The sequence below is a fragment of the Tetrao urogallus genome (genome assembly GCF_951394365.1).
Source record: "Tetrao urogallus genome assembly, chromosome: 3".
In the NCBI taxonomy this organism is placed as follows: domain Eukaryota; kingdom Metazoa; phylum Chordata; class Aves; order Galliformes; family Phasianidae; genus Tetrao; species Tetrao urogallus.
Window position 1 is genome coordinate 39,376,723 of NC_136815.1, and position 26,629 is coordinate 39,403,351.

At 34.4% G+C, this 26,629-nt stretch overlaps 1 protein-coding gene across 1 annotated transcript in view; it reads right to left on the minus strand.

Moving 5' to 3' along the window:
* The window catches only part of SNTG1 (syntrophin gamma 1), a gene marked incomplete at both ends in the record, with an annotated part of 147,504 nt that overhangs the window by 5,079 nt on the left and 115,796 nt on the right, over positions 1-26,629 (minus strand). Inside the window, 3 exons of the mRNA XM_079533868.1 lie at positions 3,517-3,627; positions 17,615-17,707; positions 21,555-21,707. Coding sequence (XP_079389994.1) covers positions 3,517-3,627; positions 17,615-17,707; positions 21,555-21,707 — 357 coding nt within the window. The remainder of the gene's footprint in view (positions 1-3,516; positions 3,628-17,614; positions 17,708-21,554; positions 21,708-26,629) is intronic.

Genomic DNA, 26,629 nt, shown 5'->3' on the forward strand with positions numbered 1-26,629 from the left:
AACCTGTGCAATATCTCCTGCTGAGTGACAGCTGGGAAATAACCTACAGATTGGAACGTCTAAGAGGTATTGGTGATTAATGTTGCCTCTAAATGGTTTACATCTCAGAAACTACTTAGACCTTAACTTTGAGACCTTCAAAGTCAGGTGTTTGATTGGCAGGCACTGCCACTGACCACCAGTGTGACCTATGGTAATTACTGTTCAGGTTTTTCAGACTGCAATTGTTCATGTCTACAAGGAAACACTTCCCTTATTCTATACTATGCATCTTTACAGTAGCATGTTGTTGTTTCAGAGAGGCCAAACAAAAACACCAGTACAAAGTCTCTAAGTTAGTTTAAATGTTAAACCATTTTTGAGCCTGAAAGAAGTATTTCTAATTAAACAGTAACCAAATATAAAGCATATGTTGTTCATCTCAAAACATGCCATTTTTAATTTTGTTAAGTCAGGCATGAAAAACACTGAAATATTTTGACAGTGTTATAAAAATATTAGGTTTTCTGTGCCAGTGAAGGACTTTCACTTAGGAATGTAAACTCTGGTGGCAAGTGTGTTTTTCAGAAACTAAAGTTGACTGATGAAAGGATGTAGTTCTGCATTTCTTTTTCAAAAAAAATCTCAGATTTCGTAACACTAGAAACGATTGTTCTTTATATTCAATCAGAACAAAGAGGAAACTATAAAGTCACAACGGCTAACACTGCTGCATAATTATTTTTCTTTTTAAATGTTAATCAACATTAACTACCTCAACACTCTACTACTCTTAATCCTTTAGGTCATGAGTAAATATTTGAGATATAAAGAATATTATCACACAGACACAACAAGCCATAACTGTACACATACAGGCTGCACACAAATGTGCAGCATTACATAAAGTGAAGATAGGAAGCATTTGGATTTTGATAACTCACATTTTTACATGAAGGAATTCTAGGATTAAATCAGTATTACTGGAAATCAATCAATCAATCTGTAACTGAACCATTTTACATTTGCAAGGTGAAAATGAATTATAGCACATTAGAAACTTTAAATGTATCTTGTCAGCAGCACAGTTGAAACTCAGAGATGGAGGAAAAGTACTGCAGAACAAGAAGAGCAGGAGTCTCAAATCAAGCATGCGCACACCATAGCAGGTTGTGCATACAGCACGATAATGTTGATAATGAAGAGGAAAAACCAATTCTCATTTCTAGTACCTTATTGAGCTGTACCACAGTTACTTGCCACACTGGTTTCTCACTACTGTTTGAGAATGCAAAAATGAAAAGCCCTAACAACTTGAGGTAATGACTCCTTAGAATTTTTTGTCTCAGCTGTAAGTCCTCATCCCACTATATTCCCCACATAATATAATAGGCAGACAATTGTACTTATTTCAATAAAACATTACCCTGTATGTCCTCCTTACAACAGCAGGTCTCCAGGCTCTGCAGCTCAGAATTTCATTTAACAGGTGGTGATAGCTTTTGCTATGAATATTCATCACAACCTTTAACAGCTGTTTGAGAAAATTCCCATCATCTGATTCCAAATGAAGCCTGCATACAGCATGCATGAAACCTGGCATTACAAGCATTTCTTAAAATCTGATTAACATTTTTTAATGACTAGAGAGTTTCCCAAATAGATATGTCTCCAGTTCTGTAATGCTAATAAAGTCCAAAAAATAAATGTTCTGCATCTTTTCTTGCTGAATAGTGCTTTAAATACTTGAAAGGTTCAGTGGATGCAGAGAGGCCTATTCACAGAATTTTAAGCTAACCAAAGTTAAAAAATATGACATAAAAATGTTTTCATTCTTTCTTCAGACAAGTGTATCTTATAGTTTTTAGACTAAACAATGTACTTAAACAAATAGAAAGTTGATAAATGTTATAACACTGTCCAAACACAATACAATCTGACATTTTTCATCATAATGTAACTGACTTGCTTTGAGTATCAAGAAAATTATGTATATATATATTTCTAAATTGATAAACCTGAAAGATTAAATTTATAATCAATAAAAGCAGCTAGAGAACATGTCAGTATATTAATTAGGATACTAGTAAGTTTGTACAATATTATGCCTTCATAATTTAGAGGTATAACTTCTACTTTGATAAAAGGTGGAAAGGTAAACTTTCCTAGAAATAAAGCTCAGTTCAGTTTAACTGGGAACAACAGTACCATAAAATACTAGAATATCTCTGAGACTTAAAAAGTGATTAGCATGACAGATTTAATTAAAAAAAAAAAAAAAGAATAAAATGATGAAACCATGTTTCTTATTCAACATCTAGATTTGTAACTGCATTGTTTTTAAATTGATGAAATAAAGCATCACTATTCGACTCTTGGATTCCAAAGAAAATTCTAAGAAATATTGCATCATTAAATTAGTTCTAAAATCTTGTATCCATGTAATAGCAATATGAGATAAATGTAAGAAAAGAAATGCTGAGTTTCAATTTCCAGCTATACTTAGAAGCATAATAAAAGTTTCCCATTATTTGCTTAAAAGAAAATCATCCTCACAACTTTAGGGTGTTAAGTTATGGCTTTTATTAGTGAAGAAAAGAAATTCGGTACTACTGAAATATTTGCTAAAGGAAATAAGAATATTTATATTCTTATTATATTCTTATTACATTCTTATATAAGAATGAAGAAAAATATGAATGTACTGAAAGTCTACCACACTTCATTTCTACTGATTTAATAGGAGTTTTTGTATACCTTCGTTATATTGAATATATCATTTAAAATCAAATAAATAGCTGGGAAAACAGTATAGTAAGGGCTTCAAAAGCCAGCTTTAAAGCACATCCAAGCAAACATAATCAGGATTACAAAAATGTTGGGATTCTAATGAAAAAGACCTTTGATTCAGACTCTCAGGCAGTTTCAATGTTCCCAGAAGATCACTTCCTTATGCATACTGGGACAATAAATTCTGAAAATATATTCATAAAATTAGGCATAAATCTTCCAGGGTAACTGCTTTTAAAAAAAACATCCTGAATCAAGAGCATAACTCAAAACAGAATGTTAAAATAGACCAAGACACAAAGCTTCAATGCCATCTTCTTGTAAGAGGATATATGTTTAATCTGTAATATTTTTTATTGAGCTGTAGTAACAAATGTTAAATCTTTGCTGTATTTTCTGCCCAAATTGACTCAAGCATGTTTTGCACTGCTTCTTCATGATACCAAGTGTAGAGAAAAAGATAGGTCACTGAATTTCTCAGCCATTCTCTTTTATTAACAGACTTGGCAAATACTCCTAAACGCAGCAAGTCTTTTTTTTTCTTTTTTTTCTTTAATGTAATGGCACTCTATAAAAGACTTTAACTTACCAAAAATTCAGTTTATTCAGATTTCTTTGGTTTTATTTTCACTTCAAACATTGAATGACTTTTAAATAATTTAGTTTGATTTACTCATCTTGTCTCCCAGCTGCTGCTTTAATAGATGTTTTAAGGTAGAATTATAAAAGAAAAAAAGTTGTTTTTACCTTTGCTTCAATTTGTTTATTATCTGGGTTTTGGAAAAGGAATTTGATTTTGCTCTTCCCATCATCTGAAGAACCTTTGAGCTGGGAAAATTTGTACCTCCAAAGTACAGCCTAGAGGAAAAAAAATACATATGCACAAGCAAGTCAGTGCAGTTGTTGTGGTAAACTGTATGACAAACAGCTGATTTCCTTCTAGCAGAATTTTTAACCTCTCAATGGTACATCATAAAACCAGCTGAGTCTTATGTATTCTGATGCCTCTTTGGGATGTAGTATACTTTGACAGTATTTGACTGAGATTTGACAGACCATATCTGTGAAATGTACTCTGAAATCTCTTTAACTATACTTTATTCTGATTTATCATGTCTAAACCCAAAGATTTTTACACCGAATATTTGGTCATTGTCCAATCCATACAAAGTGATTATGTTTCATAAAATTCCTCTCTTTTCACTTACACGGGAATAAAAAAAAAAAAATCTAGTTGTATTTACATAAAGGGCATATCATACTTAAATTTATAACATAACAAAAGAAAATACAGTAATTAAAAATTAATTTTGAGTTTACCTATTAAAGCTCTAACTGGGAATTTAAGCAGATTATGGATTCCACACATATTCTCAAAGAATTGCATATTACATATTCCACACATATTACACTGTCATTCAAGTCTTTATATTATGAATTGCATCATACCATGTTGAAAAAAGACAGATTGCTTGACAAAATAAGCATAGAATAATAATTAAAAAAAATATAGTTGGCTCGAAAAAAATCTTCTACATTTATTGTATCTAATGTAGATTTAAATAGTCAAACAGCATTAGAAACTTCATTTTGCCTAGAAGAATCATTTTTTAACTGTAAGTAGTTTCAACCTAATTAAAAGGTATTTTTCCCTGCAGGTGTTTTGAAGAAGTAGTATTTTCATTGTGATTTCCGTACTTTTTCATGTAATTGTATGATCATCCTTGTTTTTATTTGTCTTGGCGTAATGTTTTTTCTTTTTTTGTATCTAGCTGATATTAAAACAGAATGTGAGAGGTGAAATTCTCAACTTTCCAAAATAAAATCAAGCTCCCTCTACAAGTGTGTTAATTTCTTTATGCTTTAAGCTGAAATACATCTTTCACCTTCACCTAAGTAAAGTTAGTTACATCATAATTGTCTAAGTAACTGGAAGAGGGTGAAAAAATGACAATATTAACAATCCAAGTTACAAGATTTATTTTCCAGTACTGAAATTGAAGCTTGTAATTATATGAAGGATGCTCCAAAAGCCTCCTATTTTATGATATTGGCCCATGATGTCAGAAGCAGATGTTTGTGGTATGGCAGTAGAGGTTGAACCTTCCCACCAGTATTCCATTACATTTTGATGCAGCGTGATAGATGGCAGCAGCCGGAAGGTGTGACAAAATGATGGAAGTGCATATGAAGCAAAGAAAAAATGGTGTCCATTGATGTTCATGGATGCTTTCTGAATGTTTGTGGAGACCAAACAGTGGATGTGAGCACAGTGAGGCAGTGGGCAGTGGGTGGTGTATTTCAGCAGTGGTGACAGCAACAGTGGGTTACCTCCACTGGTGCGGATTTCTATGAACATGGCATGCAGACTCTTGTTCATCGTTGACAAAAATACATAACTAGTGGTTGTGTACTAGAGGTACACATGGTATGTTGAAAAATACTGTTTTGAAGCAGAGAATTTGCTCTATCAAATAGTGTTATTGTGCTCTCTGTATTTTTTGTAGTTTTCATGGAATTATATATGAGGCATTACTTTCTTCCAAATTCAGATTAAATCTGAATGAAGATGAAGAATGCATAAAACTTTAATTCTTTGGCATTTCCCATGCAACTTTGACAGTTGCTTCATTCCCGCTCAGAGGACAGTGAATAATGGTCATACCAAACCACAGGCATAATTCAAGAACACACTTCAATTTAAGCATATCACAAGTATTGAGAGTTCTACTTAGCAATGGCTGAGTTACATTACAAAATCAGGTCTGTAGTGTAGACGTGCCAAAATCCTTGTAGAGACTAATCCCATCAAGACTGCACTTGTTTCTTCAGAATATCAAAACAGGTTCCCAGAACTGACATTTTAAGAGAAAACTTTGCAGAGGCTATTGAATCCTCGTCATCTAAAGCATAAAGATTAAAAGGACCATTGACTATGCATGGAATAATTTTAAAATGAAAGATCTGCTTTACTTCTTCTTGCCAGTCCATGTGTTCATCTTTTTTAAGGACTATTTGTTTTTTTTTTAGTTAGTGCAAAATATTTAAGCAGAGAACAGAGACTGGCCTGTCTTTATTCAGCAACTACTTCATAGAGCCAAAGAACAAAGAAGCAAGACTTACGTGCACAGTTTCACAGAGACTTATAGCTACAGCTCTGACTTAAACACACAAGAAACAGAGTTTCACATGTGGTTATCTTTCACATGTCCTACGGACTTATTTTAGCTTCAAAGTGTTCAGTTCAGTGACTGCTTGGATAGCTATTCTTCTGCAATAGGAATAAGAATCCTTGGGAACTGAAATCTATATCATCAGCAAAGACAGTTCAATGATTTTTTCATTGTTTTGAGCATCATAGTTCTTCAGAACTGTACAGTAAGTGCTTGCCACAGAGAGTTAAACTTAGGTTGAAATAATTTTGTATAAATAAATTAATTTATTTTTATGTATAAACTGAACAATAAGTACATTTGTAAAACAGCTGTCAAATAATACCAAAGAACCAATGTGTGTCATATAAACTATCTTTAAATCGTTTTTTATGCATCATTTGTAATAGAAGTGCTTACGGGCTTGAATGTTCATTTTCATTGAACTTAACACTTTATAATACATCCTGGCAGGATTTCTTTTAGTTAATAAAAGCACTGAATATGGTATGTAGCATGCTAATGAAAAGAACTACATCCTTTCCCTAGCTGTTACTCATAGATTTCTTAGGTTGCATTTTACATTTTGTACTATTTGATAAAATTAATCTCAAAGAATAGAAAAATACAATGCTAACATATGAACAGAATAGCTGACAAATTACATATAAGACATCTCCCGAGATGAATAAAAATATAATCAAAAAAACTGAAATCATATATTGACTGAAAGCAACAGGATATTTTTCACTTGATATCTGGGACTGAGATTCTCAGACAAAACTTTATAAGAGAAGTATTATTCTTATAAAGTTTTGTCTGAGAATATCAGTATTATAAATGTATTATTTATAAGTAATTAATTAGGAATTATTTAGTCTTTTTAGTAAAATTAGCATATATTATCTCCTGCTAATGTTATTTTCTTGCAATTACCTGTGGATGCTCTCTACCTACGTTTTTTTGTTTTGTGAAAACAACAACAATGAAGTAAAAAAATGGTACATAGATGAAAAGTTATTGACTTCAGTTCCCATAATACTCTGCTATGGTTCCCCACAGTCACACAGATGAAAGAAAATTATATTGTTCCTTTTCTATGCACTGGTGATAAATCTAGAGAATATATGCTAAAAGGAACCTCAGAAAATACTGTCATGACTGCATCCTATGACAGTTAGGTACCAATTGCTGTCATTGCAAAGTGCTGACTAAATGACATGCAATTTTGATGAGTTATCCCTTTTTCTGATAGTGCTATGAAAACCAAATCAGTTATCCTCTAAACAATTGTACCAGTATAGTGCTAAATCACTGTTATCTTAGTTTAGGGTATGACTGGAGTGTTAGTTTTGGTCCTCTATTTGATCAAGAAGCTTGATTCACACTAATTAAAGACTAGACTACCAAACCGACAATGAATAAGCAGTTTATCTTTGTATTTTTATTTACCTAACTATGAGGAATATACATACTCTTTGTATTTGCCTATTTCACGGCTCTGTGATAATTATATGATTTAGCAAGGGCATTTTGCATTGGCATTACATAAAAAACAACAGCTATATTTTCTCAACGTGAGAGCCTTTAACCAGAATAGAATTAATTTATGGCCTATTAGTTTCATTACTGAACTGTCTTCTGTTGTCTTTTCTTTGACATCTTAAAAAAGCTGTAGACCTATTTTCCATTAATATCTTCTTTTATTCTTATAATCTGACTGAATTATGCTTCTCTTTAGCTTTTTAAGGCAAATCTTTATTTTCTATATATATTACTCAATCATTCTAAATTTCAGCATACACATTTCAAACTACTGTTGTTTCTCATCTGACTAAAATTAATGATACTTCTATAAGTCAAACTAAATCATGTAAAAATGTCCAGTGGATCTCTATTTTCAAGAATAAAAGTAATTGGGTCTTCGGACATCTTGTATATTCCTTAATTTGTCTGTCTCAGTTGTAACTGAGGAAGATGGCATTCTTGTAAAGAGGCATTCTGTCCATAATGATAGCAGTAGGAAAAAGATTAAGATATTGTTCATGTTCAGTTCTACTGTGTCACTGATCTCTGGAGAGTGTCTTACTACAAAATAATTATGCTACAAGGCAATTTTCTTTGTCAACTTCTGTAGCTTTATAACTGCAAAGGGAAAGACAGGAGAGGATATGGAAGATGAAGAGTGAAAGTAAGATGTAGGAAAAAAGAAAGGAAGTCATCCCTAATAAAATAAAATTGGCCTTGTCAATTACTGAAGATACACAGAATACTAAAAAAGTATACTTTATTTGCTTAGTACTGATGGATAACCTATCAAAAATTTGTTCCTTCGGTACAAAGCAGGATTGTAAGAACCATCCTGCATTTATTTCAAAGGTACAGTAGCTGTTTATTCAGTGTCTCTAAGTATAGAATAAATATTTGCTTACATGAGTTAAATTCTTTACCCTGAAGTGAGTCTAGTTGCCTTCTGCCTTCTCCATAACTGAAGTCTGGATCTCTTTTCTTTTTTTTTTCTTTTTTTTTTTTTTTTTTGCACAGATCTTCAGATATGTATACTTACTTAGAAGTTTCTTCCTAAAGAAATTCAGACAAATTCTGCTCTGCATTACAGAGTAGACATCTGATATTAAAAACAGTGATATTAAAAATGCAATGCTATTTATTGTTTGCAATGTATTCCTTTTCTTTAAGTGTGCAGTGTGTCCAGGGATTGGAAGTTGACAATCCTTGATATTCCTCCAATCCAAGCTATTCTATGATTCACTGATTATGATTTGATGCTACATTGGTCTCCCTCTGACCTCAGAAGAAATAACTGAATAGTTATTGAAACCAAAAACTGGAAATAAACTGGAAAAATAGAAATAAAAAACATGCCTCAAATACTGTTGTGGTGTTTTCTTCGTGATGATTAATGCACTTCAGTAGTGCTCTAAGATATAGAGCAATGAACCCAAATGGGCATAAACCAGCTTCACCATATTTAAATACTGGCAAAAAGCATATATAGATGCACACATATTGCAGACAGAGTGCATTAAGGGTAATTGAAAATGGCTAAATTGTAGAATTCTCTGACACTGGTAGTACATATCCTGATAAAAAGGTCTGCTGTATTCTTTTGGGGCTGTGTTGAGAGACAATAGAAAAATGGAATATATATTTTGCTATTCATAGTGAATAAAATAAGAGAAAGTTATTGGATTAGACACACACAAAAGTGCAAGCTTATTTCCTTTTTTAATACACACAGAATACGCTTAGGGAGAAATGGAGTGAAGATGTGGCAGAAGTTCAGAACCTCACAGATTAGATTTTGGAAACAGGAAAACTAACATCGGAAAAGGGAATTGTGGGAAAGTACCTGCATATTTAGATTAACAAAAGCTGACATGAATTTTTGATAAGCAATAATAAAATGAGTTCCTTTAGTATCATTGAGTGCATCTGTTTATTTCACCTGTTAGAAAATTCTGCAAAGATTACACTCACTGAAAAGAGATTAAAGCTTACTTAACAGCAACCTAGGTGTTTGCACTGGATCATGTTCAATGAGGCTTTCATCTCATCTATGGTCCTTCTGAATTACTGGTAGGCCAATTAGCAACACAAGTAGACAATGTTAGAGAAATGTACGGTTTGAAGTGGCCACCTGCAATCATAGTTCTTGGGAAAAACATTCTCTACAGTAGACACTGATATTTAGTGCTGCGAAAATTACCTAAGCAATAACTTTGTAACTTTCAACATTTGCAACAGATATTTTGTATATGTTTAGAATTTATATATTTTTTAAAAAATAACATTTAGGGCCTAAAACATCTCAAAAGAAAAACTGTGTCTGCAGTAGATGTTGCATATCTTGTGACTCTCTGTTAAGCAAGATGTAGCTGAACAGAGTCCAGAAAACTTGATTAAGCGCACAACAGAAAGGAAAATATCCAATCAGTGTTCACAAAGGCTGTTGAATTCACTTTTAGCAGAATACAACTGTAATATGAGAGGAAGAAAGATGGGATTTTGTTCTTCCAGTATTTCAAATAGTGCAGATTTCAAATAGTACCAATTACTTCAAAGATGGTGGACATTTTTTGAAGAAGTCCATAATGGATTAGATGCTGTGAGAACACTTAACCAGAGATCACATTTAAACTTTTACATATGCTGATGGTATCATAAACATTTTTTGATTATATATAAAACCTAATATATACTTCCAGTTGACATTTCAAATTTTACCTTGAAGCTTCCACGTGATCATTAGGCAGATGACCTTTCCATACCAGGTATATTACTACTGTAAATGACGGACCGCATCATAGAAATTAATCATGGTTCCTTGTCCAGTTGCTGGGCACTTTTGAAAAGAATCTGGCTACATCCACTTTAGTCTTGCCCATTAGACAGATATTTATAAACATTGGTGAGATCAGCTCTCAGTCTTGTCTTCTCCAGCTAAAACAGTCCCAGGTTTCACCCTAGGTCTCTCAGCCATAAGTGAGATGCTCTTTTGGGCACGAGATGGGATAAGGCCCCTAATCAACTTTGTGTCCCTCTGCTGGATTCCTTCTAGGAGATTCCTGTCTTTTTTGTACTGAGGAGGCCAGAACTGGACACAATATTCCAGATGTGGCCTCACCAAAGCAGAGCAGAGAGGGGAGGATCAGCTCCCACATCCTTCTGGCCATACTCTTTTAATGAATCCCAGGATACCACTGGTCTCTTCTTGGCCACAAGAGAATACTGAAGGCTCATGACCAACCTGTTGCCCACCAGGACACCCTGTTCTCTCTCCAAAGAGCTCCCTTCCAGCAGGTCAACCCCTAGTCTGTACTGGTGCATGTGGTTATTCCTACCCATGTGTAGGATTCTGCACTTGCCCTTGTTGAACCTCATCAGGTTTCTCTCCACCCAACTCTCCATCCTGTACAGGTCTTGCTGAATGGAAATTTCTCGTTTGTCAAGCACTCCTCCAAGCTTCATATGATCAGCAAACTTGCTGAAGGTGCCTTCTATTCCTTCATCCAGACCACTGATGAAGATGTTGAACAAGAACTGGTAAGTAGGGACTCCTAAGGTACACCACTAGCTACAGGCCTCCAACTAGAATCTACATCACTGATCACAACACTCAGAGCTCTGCCAGTAAGCCAGTTCCCAGTTTACCCTACCTTTCACTCATTTATCTCACACTTCCAAAGCTTCAGTTACTATGGAAGACAGCATCAAACACCTTGCTCAAGTTAAAGTACACAACATCTATTGCTCTGCCTCCATTTACCCAGCTACCAGATTGGTCAAGCAAGGTTACCCCTTGATAAAACCTTATATCAGGTAAGACCTGATAATCTTCTACTGTCTGCTTGGAGGTGACATGCAGAATAATCTGTTCCATCACCTTCCCAGGAATGGAAGTGAAGCTGACTGATCCTTCTTCTTCCTCTTTCTGAAGACTGGAGTGATACTGCTACCCTCTAGTCCTTAGGCATCTCTCTCATTCTTCATGACTTTTCAAAATTGATAGAGAGTGGCTTGGCAATCACTTCCGCCAGCTCCCTAAACACTCCCATTGGGGCCAATGGATTTGAGTACCAACCAACTCTCTTGGGCCCTCTTACCTGAGCCCAGTGCTTAACTATGGGATACCTCCAAGTAGATCCTTGAAGAGGTTAAAACTCTCTCTTTAAAAGTCCAAGATTGCAATTCTACTTATCTCTTTGTTTTTTTTCCATGTAAGATTCTGATCTCCACTGTCTCACAAATATCTGATAATAACTGCTTGGTCCATATGAATGTTAGTAGTGAGTTTGGATTTTAGAACATCTGTGAAGTTTTGTCAGGTATGTTGGAAAAATGTAAATGGAAGTATAAGAAGGGAAAATAAATCAAATATTGCTTAATTGCTTCAATAACATGAATATTGGAAAAGCTGGCGAATGGTTCATATCATAAAATGAAGAACTTGGCTTTAGTTTAGTAGTGATTATTCACTATTAAAAAATAGTTCACTCTCAGTTCAGTAGTGAATAAAAGAGAATACTTACAAAACCATGAGCACATACTTTAGAAAAAAACAGAAATTACCTGGAAACTTATACTACACCACAGTACTAAAAAGGATTTCTCAGACATGTCCAGAAGCTAGTACTTGAGCTCTGTGTTCTGGGAAATATCAAAACATCACAAATAAATAAATAAATAGATAAGTAAAAATTAGAAGTCGAATGTAAAAGAGAGTAAGGGAATATTTTAAAATGAAACCGTTTAAAAACTATGAGTTTGTCTAAGAAATATTATGTGACCCGTAGAGGACAGAGAATTTATCTTAAAATATCATTTTCCCTGAAGAATCGCATCACAAGAGAAAGATTATAGCAAGTTTTGTTTTCAAAACTTTTCTCTAGTTATCAAAGGAAAAAGATAATAAAAGATAAATAAAAAGAACCAGAAAAATGAATTTTTGTGTACTATCATTGCAACTGGTAAGTCTCCCATGGAGACTTTCTCTTCATATTAGCATCATGGCTTCATGGTTTTCCATTGGTATTCCACATCATGACAACATGCAGTGCACAGGGGGTTCTAAAATTCCTTTTCCCGGCCAATGCCAGACTGTTTTTGCAATTATTCACATAATTTTTTTTTCAGAATATTAAGAATTTTTACTAATTTTATCGATCCAATTTCTTCAAGCACTGTTATGTCAGTTGTCATTTAACAGTGGAATCGTCGATTTAGAGGTAACCTGGGGATAGTTATTCTTGAGAGAGTTAACAACTGGCATAGTGGTTTATAGCAAAGGTCTATCTATCTATCCCAGGATCTTGTTCTCAAAAATGATCAAAACCAAGATGCGTGGAAGAGTAAAAATGCCTATACAGAATCTCCTAATGCAATTATAGCATCCAAAGTTTTGCAGCTTAAAAGACTTTGTAAAACTGATGTTGCTTTTTTATTTAATGGTATTCATTAGATCCTCCAAGTACTTGTTCAAGATCCCTTCTACTTCTTTAGAATATTTTCTATTTGTAGTACTATTCTGCAATGAGTAAAAGCTAGACTGAATGAGTTATTTGACATTGAACTCCAGAGTCTATAGAATATGCCTTAAAGTTCAGTGCTAACGAAAAAAGGAGAAGTTGAATTAATGGAAAAATAATAGAAGTGAGCAGGTAGCAAAAGAATCATAACTGCTACTGGCAGCCAGTTTATTCATATTTTCTATCTATTTGGGGAATTTCTATTTATTTTAGAAAGGATGAAATCTGTGACTGAAAACAATTTTTCTACTACAGTGACTTATGAAAGATAATAGTTCGTACTGTTTCTTGAAATACTAATTGTAAAAATGTATGCAGTCTATACACAACTAGATGCAATTGTTCATGGATAGCACAGCATTCCAAGAAGCATTTTTGTCTTTAATCCTGAGTATGTTACTTCATGTGGTAGTTCCTAGGACACTCATACAATCTTAACTTACAAACTTATATTGATATATTCATAAAATATTGATAACTTAGTTTAAATTTTATTCATTTTCCTTGTTCTACAGACTGATTTCCATTTTTCTTTCCTTTTTTTTTTTTTTGTTTGTTTGTTTTCATTTTCACTGTTCTTTACTTGCAAAGAGATTTTGAACATTAGGTAGAGAATAATACTTCTAGTTCATGTGACCGAACACTTCAAGTTTATGTTTCATTTTATGTGCATATAGCAGTACTGTTGAAGAATATTATGAGTCACAACCTACACCTGCCACAATCATAATAGTGGAGGTAATGCTTTTCCTATTTAGGAGCTCATGAAAATGGATTAGCATTTGTCAGCTCTCTGGTATGCATGCTAACAGAACATGTATGTTTAACACAGTGTCTTTATCTTAAACTGTGCATTCTGGTTGCCTGTTTTTCTATATCAAAGGTAAACAAAATCAACCCTGAAAACATTAGAATTCTTTGTGTATTGGTGTCTGAGCTTTACAATCACTGGTTTTTCCCTCCATTCTTGAAGGCAACCTGTTTTTAAAAGAAATCTAGCAAGCGTGAAGGCCAAAATGTTTTTACCAGGCAAAAGCACAAGAAATACAAAGAAATACATGGACAGTGAAAGATGGAAAAACGAGGAGATAAGAGTAACTTTCAAAAAACAGAAAATATTTTTTTCAGGGGAAATCACTCCTGCCATGCAGTCTTTCTTACAGTGCTGTTGGGAGCTTTGGAGATTAGAATGAGATAAGAGGTGGTTAATGATGGATTTGACAGATCAGCAGAAGACCACTGCTTCTTGCAGCCCATATGGAAGTGCAGTGAATGCACAGAGAATGCAACAGAGATTGCTGGTCTGGTCTAGGATCAACAAATGCTTTGTGGACTGATATTCACTACAGGGCTAGCAGGAGAGAAGGAGGAGGACCTCCACAATTTGTCAGATGATGCATAACATATTACCCTTTCTCACCTAACTTCAGACACGCTTTGGTGACACGTTCTGCTGGTTCTTTAAGTGTACTTCTTTCATCACTGTTTAGATCCTCAAGATTCTTCCCCAACAGTCCACTAAAACTGTGCATGGCTTAAAATTTTACAACTTTTTGGATGCTGAGCCTGGAAGCCACCGTAGAAGCATCAGCTTCGCCATGTGGTTTCATGGCTTTAAAGATGAAGGTGAGAGGAAAATGAGTAAAATTGACAGATGATTTTATAAGGCTTTGTGAGTCATGAGTCTTCTCAAGTTTGGCGACCTGGAAGATGGAAATTTGCATGACATAGAACTGTAGAATCATGAATGTTTGGAAAAGACCTCTAAGATCTAGTACAACTGTTTACCTACCAGCAATACTGCCCACTAAACCTTGTCCCTAATAAAACATCTACCCTTTCCTTAAACATCTTCAGGAAAAGTGACTCCTCCATATCCCTGGGCAGCCCTTTATAATACCTCACCACTCTTTCAGAGAATAAATTCTTCCTAACATCCAACCTGAACCTCCCCTGATACAACTTGAGGTCATTCCTTTTTAGTTTTCTTATGCTGTTATCAAATCATCAAAGCTTAATTTCAGCCATCTTGTATGGATCTTCTGCTACTTGGTTGTGCAGTGTGGCTTTAGTTTGAGTAGGGAAGAAAGCAGTGCTTCCACAAGGCAAAGTTGCCAGCCTACCCAATCAAGTATCTTCTAGCTTGAAGTGGAAGGTAGATTAAATTTTTTTTCTGAACTTCTTCTAGTGTTGGTGATTACAGTGTATTTTGGTGGGGGACTAATTGGCAAAGCTAATTGCTGCCTTATTGTTTTAGTAGTCAATTTCAATATTTGAAATATTTTTCTGCTCTTTCCTATCAAAGAAAATTTAAAAGCATTAGACAAAAGAGAATCTGTTTTATAAGTAATATTGTTCTTGACAATGAAGTCTCCAGAAACTTTGAAAAACTGGAAAGGTACAGTGACCTGCTTGAGAAAACAGTACAGTGAAGTTATATCTCTAATAAAGCTTTTTATCTGTATCTGCAAATCTGCAGTACATTTCCTGAAAGTGTACTCATAAATGTAATTTTGCTTGTACTTTGCAACCTTAAATTTGTGGTGTGCATGAACTGCAGATAATAGTTTCAAAAGTCTTACAAGAACAAGACCTGTACAAGAACTTTGAAGGAGATGCAAACTACTACAGCATTATTAGTGAATGGGGGAAAACCTACACAATCTTTTTCCACTATGTAATTCTATTGCACTGACATTTTATGTAATATCTCCTAAATTGAAAATCATGTATTGATGGATCTTAAAAGATAATCTGCTTAACAACAACAACAAGAGAGTCTACACAAGAATTTGGGTTTCAATTCATCTCAACTTGTGCAAAAAGTAGATTGAAGTGGGAAGAAAAAGGAGTTTGATCAGGTAATGGAGGTAACGTAGTCAGAAGGGCTGACTAGAGATATAGGGTAGAAGCACATTCTTTGGAGAAAAGGGCATTTTCAACAGTTAGTAGAGACCACTCTCACCTTTATTGAGACTTTATTGAGATTCAGACACATTTTAATACAATGCAGAAAGTGATGGCATATTATTTACCTGTCACCAGTTGTACTGAGTATTTTTAATATTAACTGGAAAAGCAGGAGATAGAGTGACAAATAGTTCAATTGAACTGAATTGAATTGGTGATGAATGGAATTAAATCCAGCTGGTGTCCTGCTGAAAAGTAGCGCTTCCCAGCAGTCAGTACTGGGGCCTCTTCTGTTTAATATCTTTATTGATGACATGGATGAAGGGCTCAGTAAGTCTGCAGATGACACCAAGCTGGGAGAAAGTGTCAACCTGGGACTAGGAAGGCCCATTAGAGAAATCTGGACAGGCTGGACTTCTAGGCTGAGGCCAATGGGATGAAGTCCAATGAGATCAAGTGCTGGGCCACAACAACTCCAAGCACCATGACAGGCTTGGGACAGAGTAGTTGGAAGACTGTGTGTAGGGAAAGAACCTAGGGATGTTGGCTGATGCTCAGCTGAACACAAGCCAGAAGGGTGCCCAAGTGGTCAAGAAGGCCAATAACATCCCAGCTTGTATCAGAAATAGTGTAACCAGAAGAAGCAGGGAGGTGATTGCCCCCCTGTACTGAGCACTGGTGACACCACATCTCAAGAACTGTGTTCAGTTTTGGGCATCCCACTACAAAAAAGACATTGAGATCCTAGAGTGTGTTCAGATGAGGGCAATGAAGCCAGTGAAGAATCTGGACCACAAGCCTTATGAGGAGCAGCTGAGGGAACCGGGATTATTTAGTTTGTAGAAAAATAGGTGCAGGGGAGACCTTACCATTCTCTATTACTCCCTAAAAGAAGTTTGCAGCAAGGTGGGAGTTGGCCTCTTCTCCCAAATATCTAGCCTTTGGACAAGAAGGAATGGCCTCAAATTGCATCAAGGGAGGTTCAGGTTATATACTAGGAAAAACTTCTGCAAAAGAGTGGTCAGAAACTGGAATGAGCTGCCCAATGAGATGAGATCCCTGAAAGAAATGTATAGGTGTGGCACCGAGGGACATGGTTTAGTGGGAAAATACTGGTGGGAGGTGGATTGTTGGACTGGATGATCTTGAAGGTTTTTTCCTACCTTGGTGATTCTATGATTCTATGAACTGACTGCCCCTTTTGGATCCTGCACAATTCTGATGCATGAGTTAGGCAGCAGAAGTACCAAAAATACTTGTATGATCATATTTCTCTTTTTGAAGACCTCTGAGCAAAGATATCTAAGAAAATATTTTGGGAGTTTCCATAATAAAACACACGCCCAATCAGGAGAAAAGAAAGATATGTTCCTTTTAAAGCTTATACATCAGATTGAATTTAAGATTATTTCCTTTCAAAAAATAGAATGCATCAGTAAGGAAACATCACACTGAATAAGTCTGTGTTTCATATGATATTAAAAAATGAAGATACTGTTTCAAGTTGGCATTGAGTTTTCAGTAACACGCACATTACAAAATACAGATTCTCTTATCATTTAGAAATCACCTCCAAGATTAAACTAAAGCATGAGAGTTAAGAGTTGACACGAGATGATCTGTTGCAAGAGCATAAAGAAAAAAATGGTACATTTTAAGGATGCACTGTTTATCTTAAAGTGTACGAAATTAGAAGAAATAATAGTACCATGATGGAAAGAAGTCTTAGATCTTTACCTTTGTTGCAGCGTCGAAACAGACAAAGCCTGTGCTAAAGTCAATGGTAAGCCCCATGAGATGGCTCTCCAAAACGCAGGCATATGTCTTGCACTGTAAATCAAAAATGAGAGAAGGCAGTTACCACAGCACATATAGAAAACATTTCTTCAACTTCTTTCCAGGACCAGAATTTCTTTGTTTTATTGTACATATATCTCAAAATTAGCATCTGGAAAAGAAAAAAGAAAAATGGCAAGCAATTTGTGTGTAAATAGGCCAATTTACCGCTGAGTAACAATAAATCATATGCTATTATGCAAACCACCAAAGGTGTGAAAGCTATAAATGTCCCTCAGGAAATTGAAGATTTCTTACTGTTAAAGTGGAGGTGGAAAAGTGTCTGGTTTATTTTCTTACAACACTGAAAAAATTCCAAGTATTTCACTAGATGTATAAAATCTGAATTCAGACAATACAGGGATGCACTTGGTCATTATAATTATAAATGCATGAAAAAATGACAATTTTTAATCATAAAATCAATGATTTAACTCTGTTTTGTCATAGTCATATGGTATTTGTATTTACGATAGCAAATAAAATTGTGGGGTTTATTTGTTTTGGGTTGTTGTTTTGCTACAAAAATGTAAAATTTGAATCTAAATCTTTGCTGTTTGAAAAGGAGGTGATATTGCCTTTGGCAATACCTCATCAGTAGAAGAAAAAAGCATTAATCAGTAGAAAGTTATGTATTTCAGAGTGATTTATTACTTAATACGTTCTCAAATGCAAAATGGATAGTTTTGCATGCAAAGCAAAACAATTTTGCAGAATTATTTTGCTAACTTCTTACAGTACATGTAAAACAACTACATTTTTATTCGCAGACCTCCAAGTTATCTAGAACAGACACACAGCCTTTACTTAGAATAGAAATTTGGCAAGAAGAGAGTATCTCAGATTCAAAATATGTATCCCTGTGTAATTCATCTGACCTCCCCTTCAGCAGCAGCAGTCTACAATGCACACCGAGCTGGCACAGCTACTTCTAGAACAACATTGCTTAAACATAGCTCTGTGCCTGAGCCAATAAGCTTCACTGAGAAGATAAGATTTATGAGAAGCAGGACATCTCAGCCTAGACTCAGTGCTGCACTGAAAAAGCTGCCCAATTCCCAGGCTGTAGGCTCTTTCTGCAAGGCTTGTGGAAAAAGGCCTCGTTCAGCACAACACGGGCATCAGTGGTAGGAAAGCGCATTATAATATGCAGGCCACCAGTGGAGTGGCTGATTGTATGAAATAATTCTTCCTAGGAGAATTCCTAGGACTTGATAATTAAGAAGTTTGTATACATTTATCATGTATTTTAGTCCTGAGGAAGTTTGGCTTTGATAATTGTTTTTTCACATGTAGGTCATAAAAAACTTATCAAAACAGAAGCATCCCCCTCTCAAAAGATAGAAGAAAATAATCCAGCATTCATTTCTTGTTCTTCCACAAAATACAGAATCTTAAATTGAGTTTCTGAATAATTCAGTGGATCAGGGGCTGAAGGAGACGACTCAGAGCATTGTTTTCTTTTGAGTCTACTTCCTCAAGAACATCCAGTCTAACTTACGAAGAATGATAAATTGTAAGCCTACTATAAGCTATATCTGAAGCAAAGGGAAACCAGACTATAAGTCCAAGGTACAACTCAGACTCAAACTCAGATTCAATTTCAGAGGAGACGAAGTTCTAAAGCGAGGCACTACGAAGCAGCTTACATAATAATCTTTACATCAGGCCACAAGCAAATACAATACAAATAAAAACAGCAAGAGAAAAAAAAAAAAGATGAAAATGGAGAAAAAAATTGCATAAATAGTAGGAACTTTACATGAACTTGGCAATCATATAATTGCACTTCATTATTTATATATTTCAGTTTCATGATTCTTCACAAAGCTGTGAGATAGTGAGGAAAAAGGATCTCCATTTTAAGTTCTTTCTTAATTGTTTTAATAGTTAATTATAAAACACCATCAGTTACTTTTGCTATTCTAAATAAAACTAACTAAAGAGTGACCATAACATATTATGATAACACACAGTACAGTATCATATCATTTACTATGGCCAAATTATTTTCAGCTTGATTCTTTTTGCAAAAAAAAAAAGACAATGCATCTGTCTGCCTAATTTTTGTTTTACATAGATATTTGGCAAAAGCTATCAATTAGGCTTAAATAGAACTTACACATATTTGTAGTGAGGCATTTTTAAAATATTTGCATTTGTTATATGTTCTTTAGACATATATAAAATTTGTGTCTCATTTAAACTCAGTAGAGGTTAATGCTAACTTATATTAGTTGAGAAACAATGTTATTATTTCCATGATTATGGCACAATATGCAAAACATCTGGATAATTTTAAATGGTTGTTTTAAACAGTGGTTACATTCTCAAAATTACATGATTTCATAATATAACAAACCTGCATACAGCTGGACTATCATTCACATGAAATATGAATATTTATATGAATATAACTGCATAAAACAGAATTTTAGGGAACATTTACAGTTGATGCCGTGATTTTGAACTTGCTCCCTTTTTTTCTCTCAGAGCAATGAAAGAGTTTTTTAGAGACAAATTACATCACTATCTATTCGAACCAGGCTTCATACTCATCTGGAAATTGATGGACAAAAGCAGCAACAGATTGCTGAAAGAAAATTGGGGAACCAAGGCCAGTTATATTATAAAAAAAAATGAACATTTTGTTTTGTTTCATTTCCAAACTGAAACAAAGTAACAGAAAGAGAGGCAAGAAAGAGAGGTGAAATTATAAGTGCATGTTCCACAGTAATAATCTATCACAAAATGGTTGCTTGTCCACTTTTCCAAATGTGCTGTAATCATTTAGACTCAGGAAATAAATACCTTGACCTCTTCACTGCTATTCTGAACATCAACAGTGCAACAAGTTAAAAATCTGAGGATATTTTTTTTAGAGAATCTCTTTTTTTTGGAGACAGGAGTAATTTTGAATAAATGAAGTTCTCATACTCGAAAGAAAAACTGAGCTAGGAATGCTACAGAACGATTCAGTATCAGAGACAAACAAATATGAAGTGAATTCAGGGTTAAAGGTTATTTTATAAAATTGCCATATCTTCTTTTATGGATGCTGCAGTAGGCTTTCTGTGAACAACATTACAGATAGTTGTACAGGAAACACAAAGCATCTTAAATATTTAGTAGCAGAGGCATATGCTATTGAAAATTTTATTTAGAAAAACTACATTAGTATTCTTTAGCACAATACCCAGAGCTCAAAAGGTAAGAGTAGCTCCTGTAAATGCTAGCAGAGCGCATCAACTTAAAAGATACAAATGGAACCTTCTCAAACTCCTCCTCCAACAAAGATAGTAAGCATTAAAACTGAGAGTAATGCATCATTTACAAAATGGACCACCATTAGTGTATTAGCTAGTGCTCAGTCAATCTTCAATACTGGTTTATAGGTCAGAAGAAGGCCATATATATATAAACGTATATATATATATGTAGCTAACAATTTGTGTAAATAAAGATAAGTTAAAAAAACAAACAACCATCAGAGCTTGTGTTAATATGAGGATGCAGAAAATGATGGCATGCAAAGTACTAGCCAATATTTTAACAGGGTTATACACTAGTAATTTTGTAGGAGTGTGTTTCACGGCAACTTCAATTAAAACTGTTCCATCCACATTATTTTTAAAGCTTGGAACATTAAAACATCCATTAGGATGATAACTTTTTAATAATAATTTTTATGGTTTTTTTCTCCCTTTTTTTTTTTCATATCTTTCTCCAATAATAATGATTTCAGAGTTCCATAAGGACAGAGAATATCTTCATTTAAGTCTTTAATTTGTCATAATCCGTTAATGTACCAAAAGGCAATCATCAAGGCAGTTGTTCTCACCTGTATCCGTTCAACTTCTAAAAAAGTTGCTGTCTGGAATGCTTTTTCCCATAGTGCTAGGTCAGTCTCTAATTCCACGGAAAAGTAAAGATCTTCTCCAGATTCAGATTGGACACCAAAACAATGTTTCCGCCGGTCCAGTAGATCACTGTCCTGATGAAAACCTGAAGTTATATAATCTGGCATACATCATTACTTTTTTTTTCTATTCATGTGAGAACAAAAAGCTAAGTTTCTCTGGTCTGTGTGACTCTCCCATCCTAGTTTGAAAGGCTGGCCAAAGGAAGCAACAGATTTATTTAAGTATCTAAAAAGCCCATCTGTTCTTCTTTGCCTATGGAAGCTAGATAAAATAAGCCCATATTTCTGACGGCTTAAATATCCATCGTAAAATCTGTGTACAGCTATATATTAATAGCAAAGACTATGTTGGGGACCAGTGATTAGTTTGCTGGCTTTGGATCTGGAGAAGGAAGATGCTTTTGGCTTTACTTTCAATGCGACAACATACAGGGAACGACTGCAGAAATATATAACATTTAATGATTGCTAGCAAATCAAAGAATAATCAAGTTAATCAGGAAATCTATCACTTAAATGTTTTTCAAAGATTTTTTTTTTTCTTTCTGAAAGAGTAGAGGATACTTTATATGCTAAAATTCTAGCATGTCCTTGTGAAAAATGTCCTTGCAGAAAATGTTTTAATTAATATTGTTCCTATTACAGCAAAGCAGCTGCCACAAAGCACAGGCTCACCAGCTGTCCTTGAAAACAGTTTGGAAAATTTGGGTACATGTAGCTTAGGTGAAATTTCTACATGTTATCCTGTTTCAGAGGTCATAACTGCGATCAGCAAAAGATTCCCAGGATAGTATCGCCATCTGGTTATCACAACCTGAACAGACCAAAGGGGGACCATAACTAGTAATACAAGCCTTATATTGTTCAAGCCAACCTGGGGCAGACTACCAGGAACCTCAAGCTGGCAGAGAATGGAAATGTACAGAACAGGAATCTCTATGATAAACTATTAATCTTGAGAAGGGATGAAGGCAATAGTGGAATGAACACTACCTTCCTCCTTTTCATTCAAGTGATAGACTTACTCAGAAAGTAGGACAGAATCCATTCCTGGGTGCTCATGGCTCAAAATAGTTCAGAAAAAAACAGCTATGAAGGCAATACAGCCTCTCTTTTCCAATCACTTTGATGAAATTGAATTGTTCAGAATTTAAAATGATCAACTGTTGTGAAGCAATGAACTCCTTTGTTATGAACCTTCCAACAGTTTCTAAGCTTAGCACCTTAGCACAGTAATGGACAGAAGGATAGAAAAACCAGAATGAACATAGGCGTTTTGATTTTAAAAACAGCATACTCAAAAATAAATACAGACTAATCATTTGTGTTCAGATGAACTAGATGAACTAGTTAGATGTAGCTAAATAAGTCTGTCTCCTATGGAAAATACTTCTCTGTCAATTCTGATTACAGTAGGATTTGGCCAGCATTCAAAATACTGGTCATAATGTCTGGGTTGCTATCAATGACAACTCTGTTATACTGGATGCTGATCCTTGAAGTACACAGAACAGTATTACTATGACAAATGTTTAATCTTGTGAATATGTGTATCAACATAAAACATACCATCCAGTATCTGGCAGTATAAACTCTACCAACCAGGAACTGGCTGAATAAAGGTGATGGCCAGTCCAGCTTCCTTCTTCCAAGGAAGAACAGCTACTTTATACAGTGTAGCAGCACTTCTCAGCTAATAGGTCTTTAGTGGAGTCTTAAATTCATCAGGGTCCCAGAACTACACCTGACTGATACACTTACTGGTTCATAATCAAATAGACCTATTCAGGATGTAGTTTCACAAAAGTAGTGTGTAGGCACATGTTGTTTCCAGGGAATAATTTAATTCTTCATACTTGCAATTTCAGACAAAACTAGAAATATTTTGAATTCATCTCCACTTATACTTGACAGGAGGCAATACAGAAAAAAATATGAATAATAGCACAATTGTTCATTTTTTAAAACAATGCTACAGCATTATGTGGGATTACAAGATTTGCAGTCACTTCAAGCAACTGAAGCAACAAACCCTGATTTTAAATGGGAGGAATTACAGTGCCTGGTTCCAGAATGCATATTTCTATGTCTCTGCTTTGCTGGGAACAGTTAAGGTTTGACTCTTTTAAATTATACTGTTAGACTTTCAGATTTTTACGTTTTTTTTTGTTTTTGTTTTTGTTTTTGTTTTTGTTTTTGTTTTGTGTGTGTGTGTGTGTGTGTGTGTGTGTTTTCTTCCTACTAAGAACATGCTGGCTATGTAAAAGGGTTGTGCTCTTCTATGAATTGTGAAAATGAAAGTGTTAAAAGTTGTATTGAGACTGACCTCTGTTAAAATGTGTTTGAAAGTGCAAGAATCTTGGAACAGTCTTTTGAAGTGATTACATAAAAGCCTATGCATTTTATTACCAATATTTTTTAGCAATACTTGTAGTAGATCCTGCTGAGTATTTCATTAATCCTAGTGATTGGAGGGAGAAAGGAGATAAAATGGATCTGGAATATTAACCCATGCTTTTGCTATTTACACATTAACATGAGAACATATTCACAGAATCACACAGAATCACAGAATTGTAGGGGTTGGAAGGGACCTCCAGAGATCATCGAGTCCAATATTGCACTTAGAGAAGATCTAATCAGTACAAGGTAGCACTTCTTCTCAGTGGTTTACAAAAAATATTAAAGTATTTCAATCACTACAGACTGTGACAAATTACATGCACAATGTACATACTAACAAAACAGAGAAAAGCAAAGATATTTAAAAAAAGAAAAATACAATAAAAAAGAGCATTTCCTCATACCAGAAAATAACATAGAAAAATAATAATAAATTTTATGGGAATTTATCTTTTCTTATTTGGATTGAAAAGCAAACAAACAAACAAAAATAAATTACAATTTATCAAACCAAAAAAATATATATTTTTAATTAGTTCTTATGATCAGTATGTACTTGTGATTTTGATATCCATGCCATGGACATGGTAATGATGTGGTAAAAATGGTAACAGTAAAAACAAAATCCAGTCAAATATATGTGAATGGTATATTTTCACTTACAATGACGCCTCCATACGTATGAGATAGTAGCTTCCTCGTTAGTAGAATTTTCTCCTATTTGTAAAAAGAATTTGATATCCCTGCAAGGCTCTCTTTAGTGCTTCTGCTCCTTTTTGCTACAAGACTTTTCTTCAGGTTTTTATTTGTGCTCAGGCATGTAAAAAGTGAAGCCTACATACCAATTCACAGATTTAACCCTGTTTTTACTTATATTATAGATAAATGTAGGAAAAAATAAGTACACAAACTTAAAAGACAGCTATTCAAAAATCCTAGAAAAAGTTGGAAATCAAAGTGAAATTTTGTCTCAGGAATCCAACTGAGAATTACCCAAATCTCCCTGGAAGTTTAAGATGAACCTGTCAGGAATCTTAAAAATAGGCTTGGATTAAGAAGAAATCATTACTAATTGACTTTTACAGAATACTTACTTCATTTAAAATATAAAATAATGTTCTACTCTGTTTAAATGTGGTTACAACTTTGTATTTTGACCCTGCATTTTTATTATTACTCACAAGTCAATTATAGTCAATAGCTAATTTCATCTTATTTTTGAGCCATTTTTCATACTGGTAATGATCAACTGTACCATTTACCCCTGATGTTCTCAACGTGAATTAATACAGACTTTCTGAAGATGAACAGTCAGAAAGCTTGTAGCAGTATGCTAATTTCCTACTGGAAGGAAAGTAGCCCTGCTGAAGGATGAGTGGTGAGAAAAGTCTTTGGCTTATACCCAGCTTCAGGGTAATCCAACATCTCTGCTGACAGGATGGTATGACTCCTGCTTGTCTAATTAATAATGATGTCCATGTTAAGTGAGAGTAATAAATTTGTCTAAGGGAACTAAGCATGGCTCATTAGGCAGGTCCTTTCAAATTAAGGCAGAATACCTCTTTATCACTAAGCAATTACATCACTTTCTCTACAGCAAGAGAATTTTTTCTCTTTGAAATCCTGGCCTCTCCAGAAATAATAGTGCTCCTTTTTGATTACATGTATTTTTTTCATTTTCTGTAAGATGGATGCAATAAATACTCATATTTGGGCTATTTGTTAAATCCACTAAGATGTTAGAGACTCTGAACTCTGACTGCAATGAAGACCAATTGTTCTATTCTACAATGGTTTGTGAAGGATTAAACAAAACTATGTCCATGTGTTCCATTTATGACATTCACCCAGAAGGACTTATTTGAGAACAGTCTTACATACTGGTTCTCTTGTTAAATATAGATCATATATATATATATATATATATAATGGACAAAGTAATTAGGAGGTGGAACTGTATATACCAGTGACACCGTGAGCAGTTCTTGACATGTGCAATCAACTATGTAAGATGTTCAAAGCCATTCAAATCAGAGCTATATACACAGACAAAACAGACCTTGATATATTTTATTTTCTCTTTTAAAGTGAGGTAAAACTCAATGTTTGTGATAGTGATTATAATTCTTAATAACACAGAGCTGAAAAAAACCCAACAACAACAACAAAACCTGCTTCCTTTTTGAACTACTTTAGACAGTTCTGAAATAAAAAGAAATCTGTCTTACAAAACTCTCTCCCATCAATTCAAGAGTGCAATAATATTAAGATGACTGTAAAAAATGATCACATCATGCCTTTACACCTGCTGGCACTAGCATTAGAGAACTGATTATTTTACACTTATTATCTCCATCTACATAAACAAAACTCCTTTCTAAGGGATTCTAATGATCTTTTTTTTTTTTTTTTTCTGAAACTTTGGGAACGCTCCTTTCAGCCATCACCATTAGTTGCTATGGTGATAGTTCTAATAGCATTTACAGGCAGCAGGAAACTGATTCACTCCAAAGTGAAAAAGAAGAGATACTTCTTCTCCAAAAAATACTCATTAATCAAATAATAAAGAAAAAAAACACCCCATGTCACTT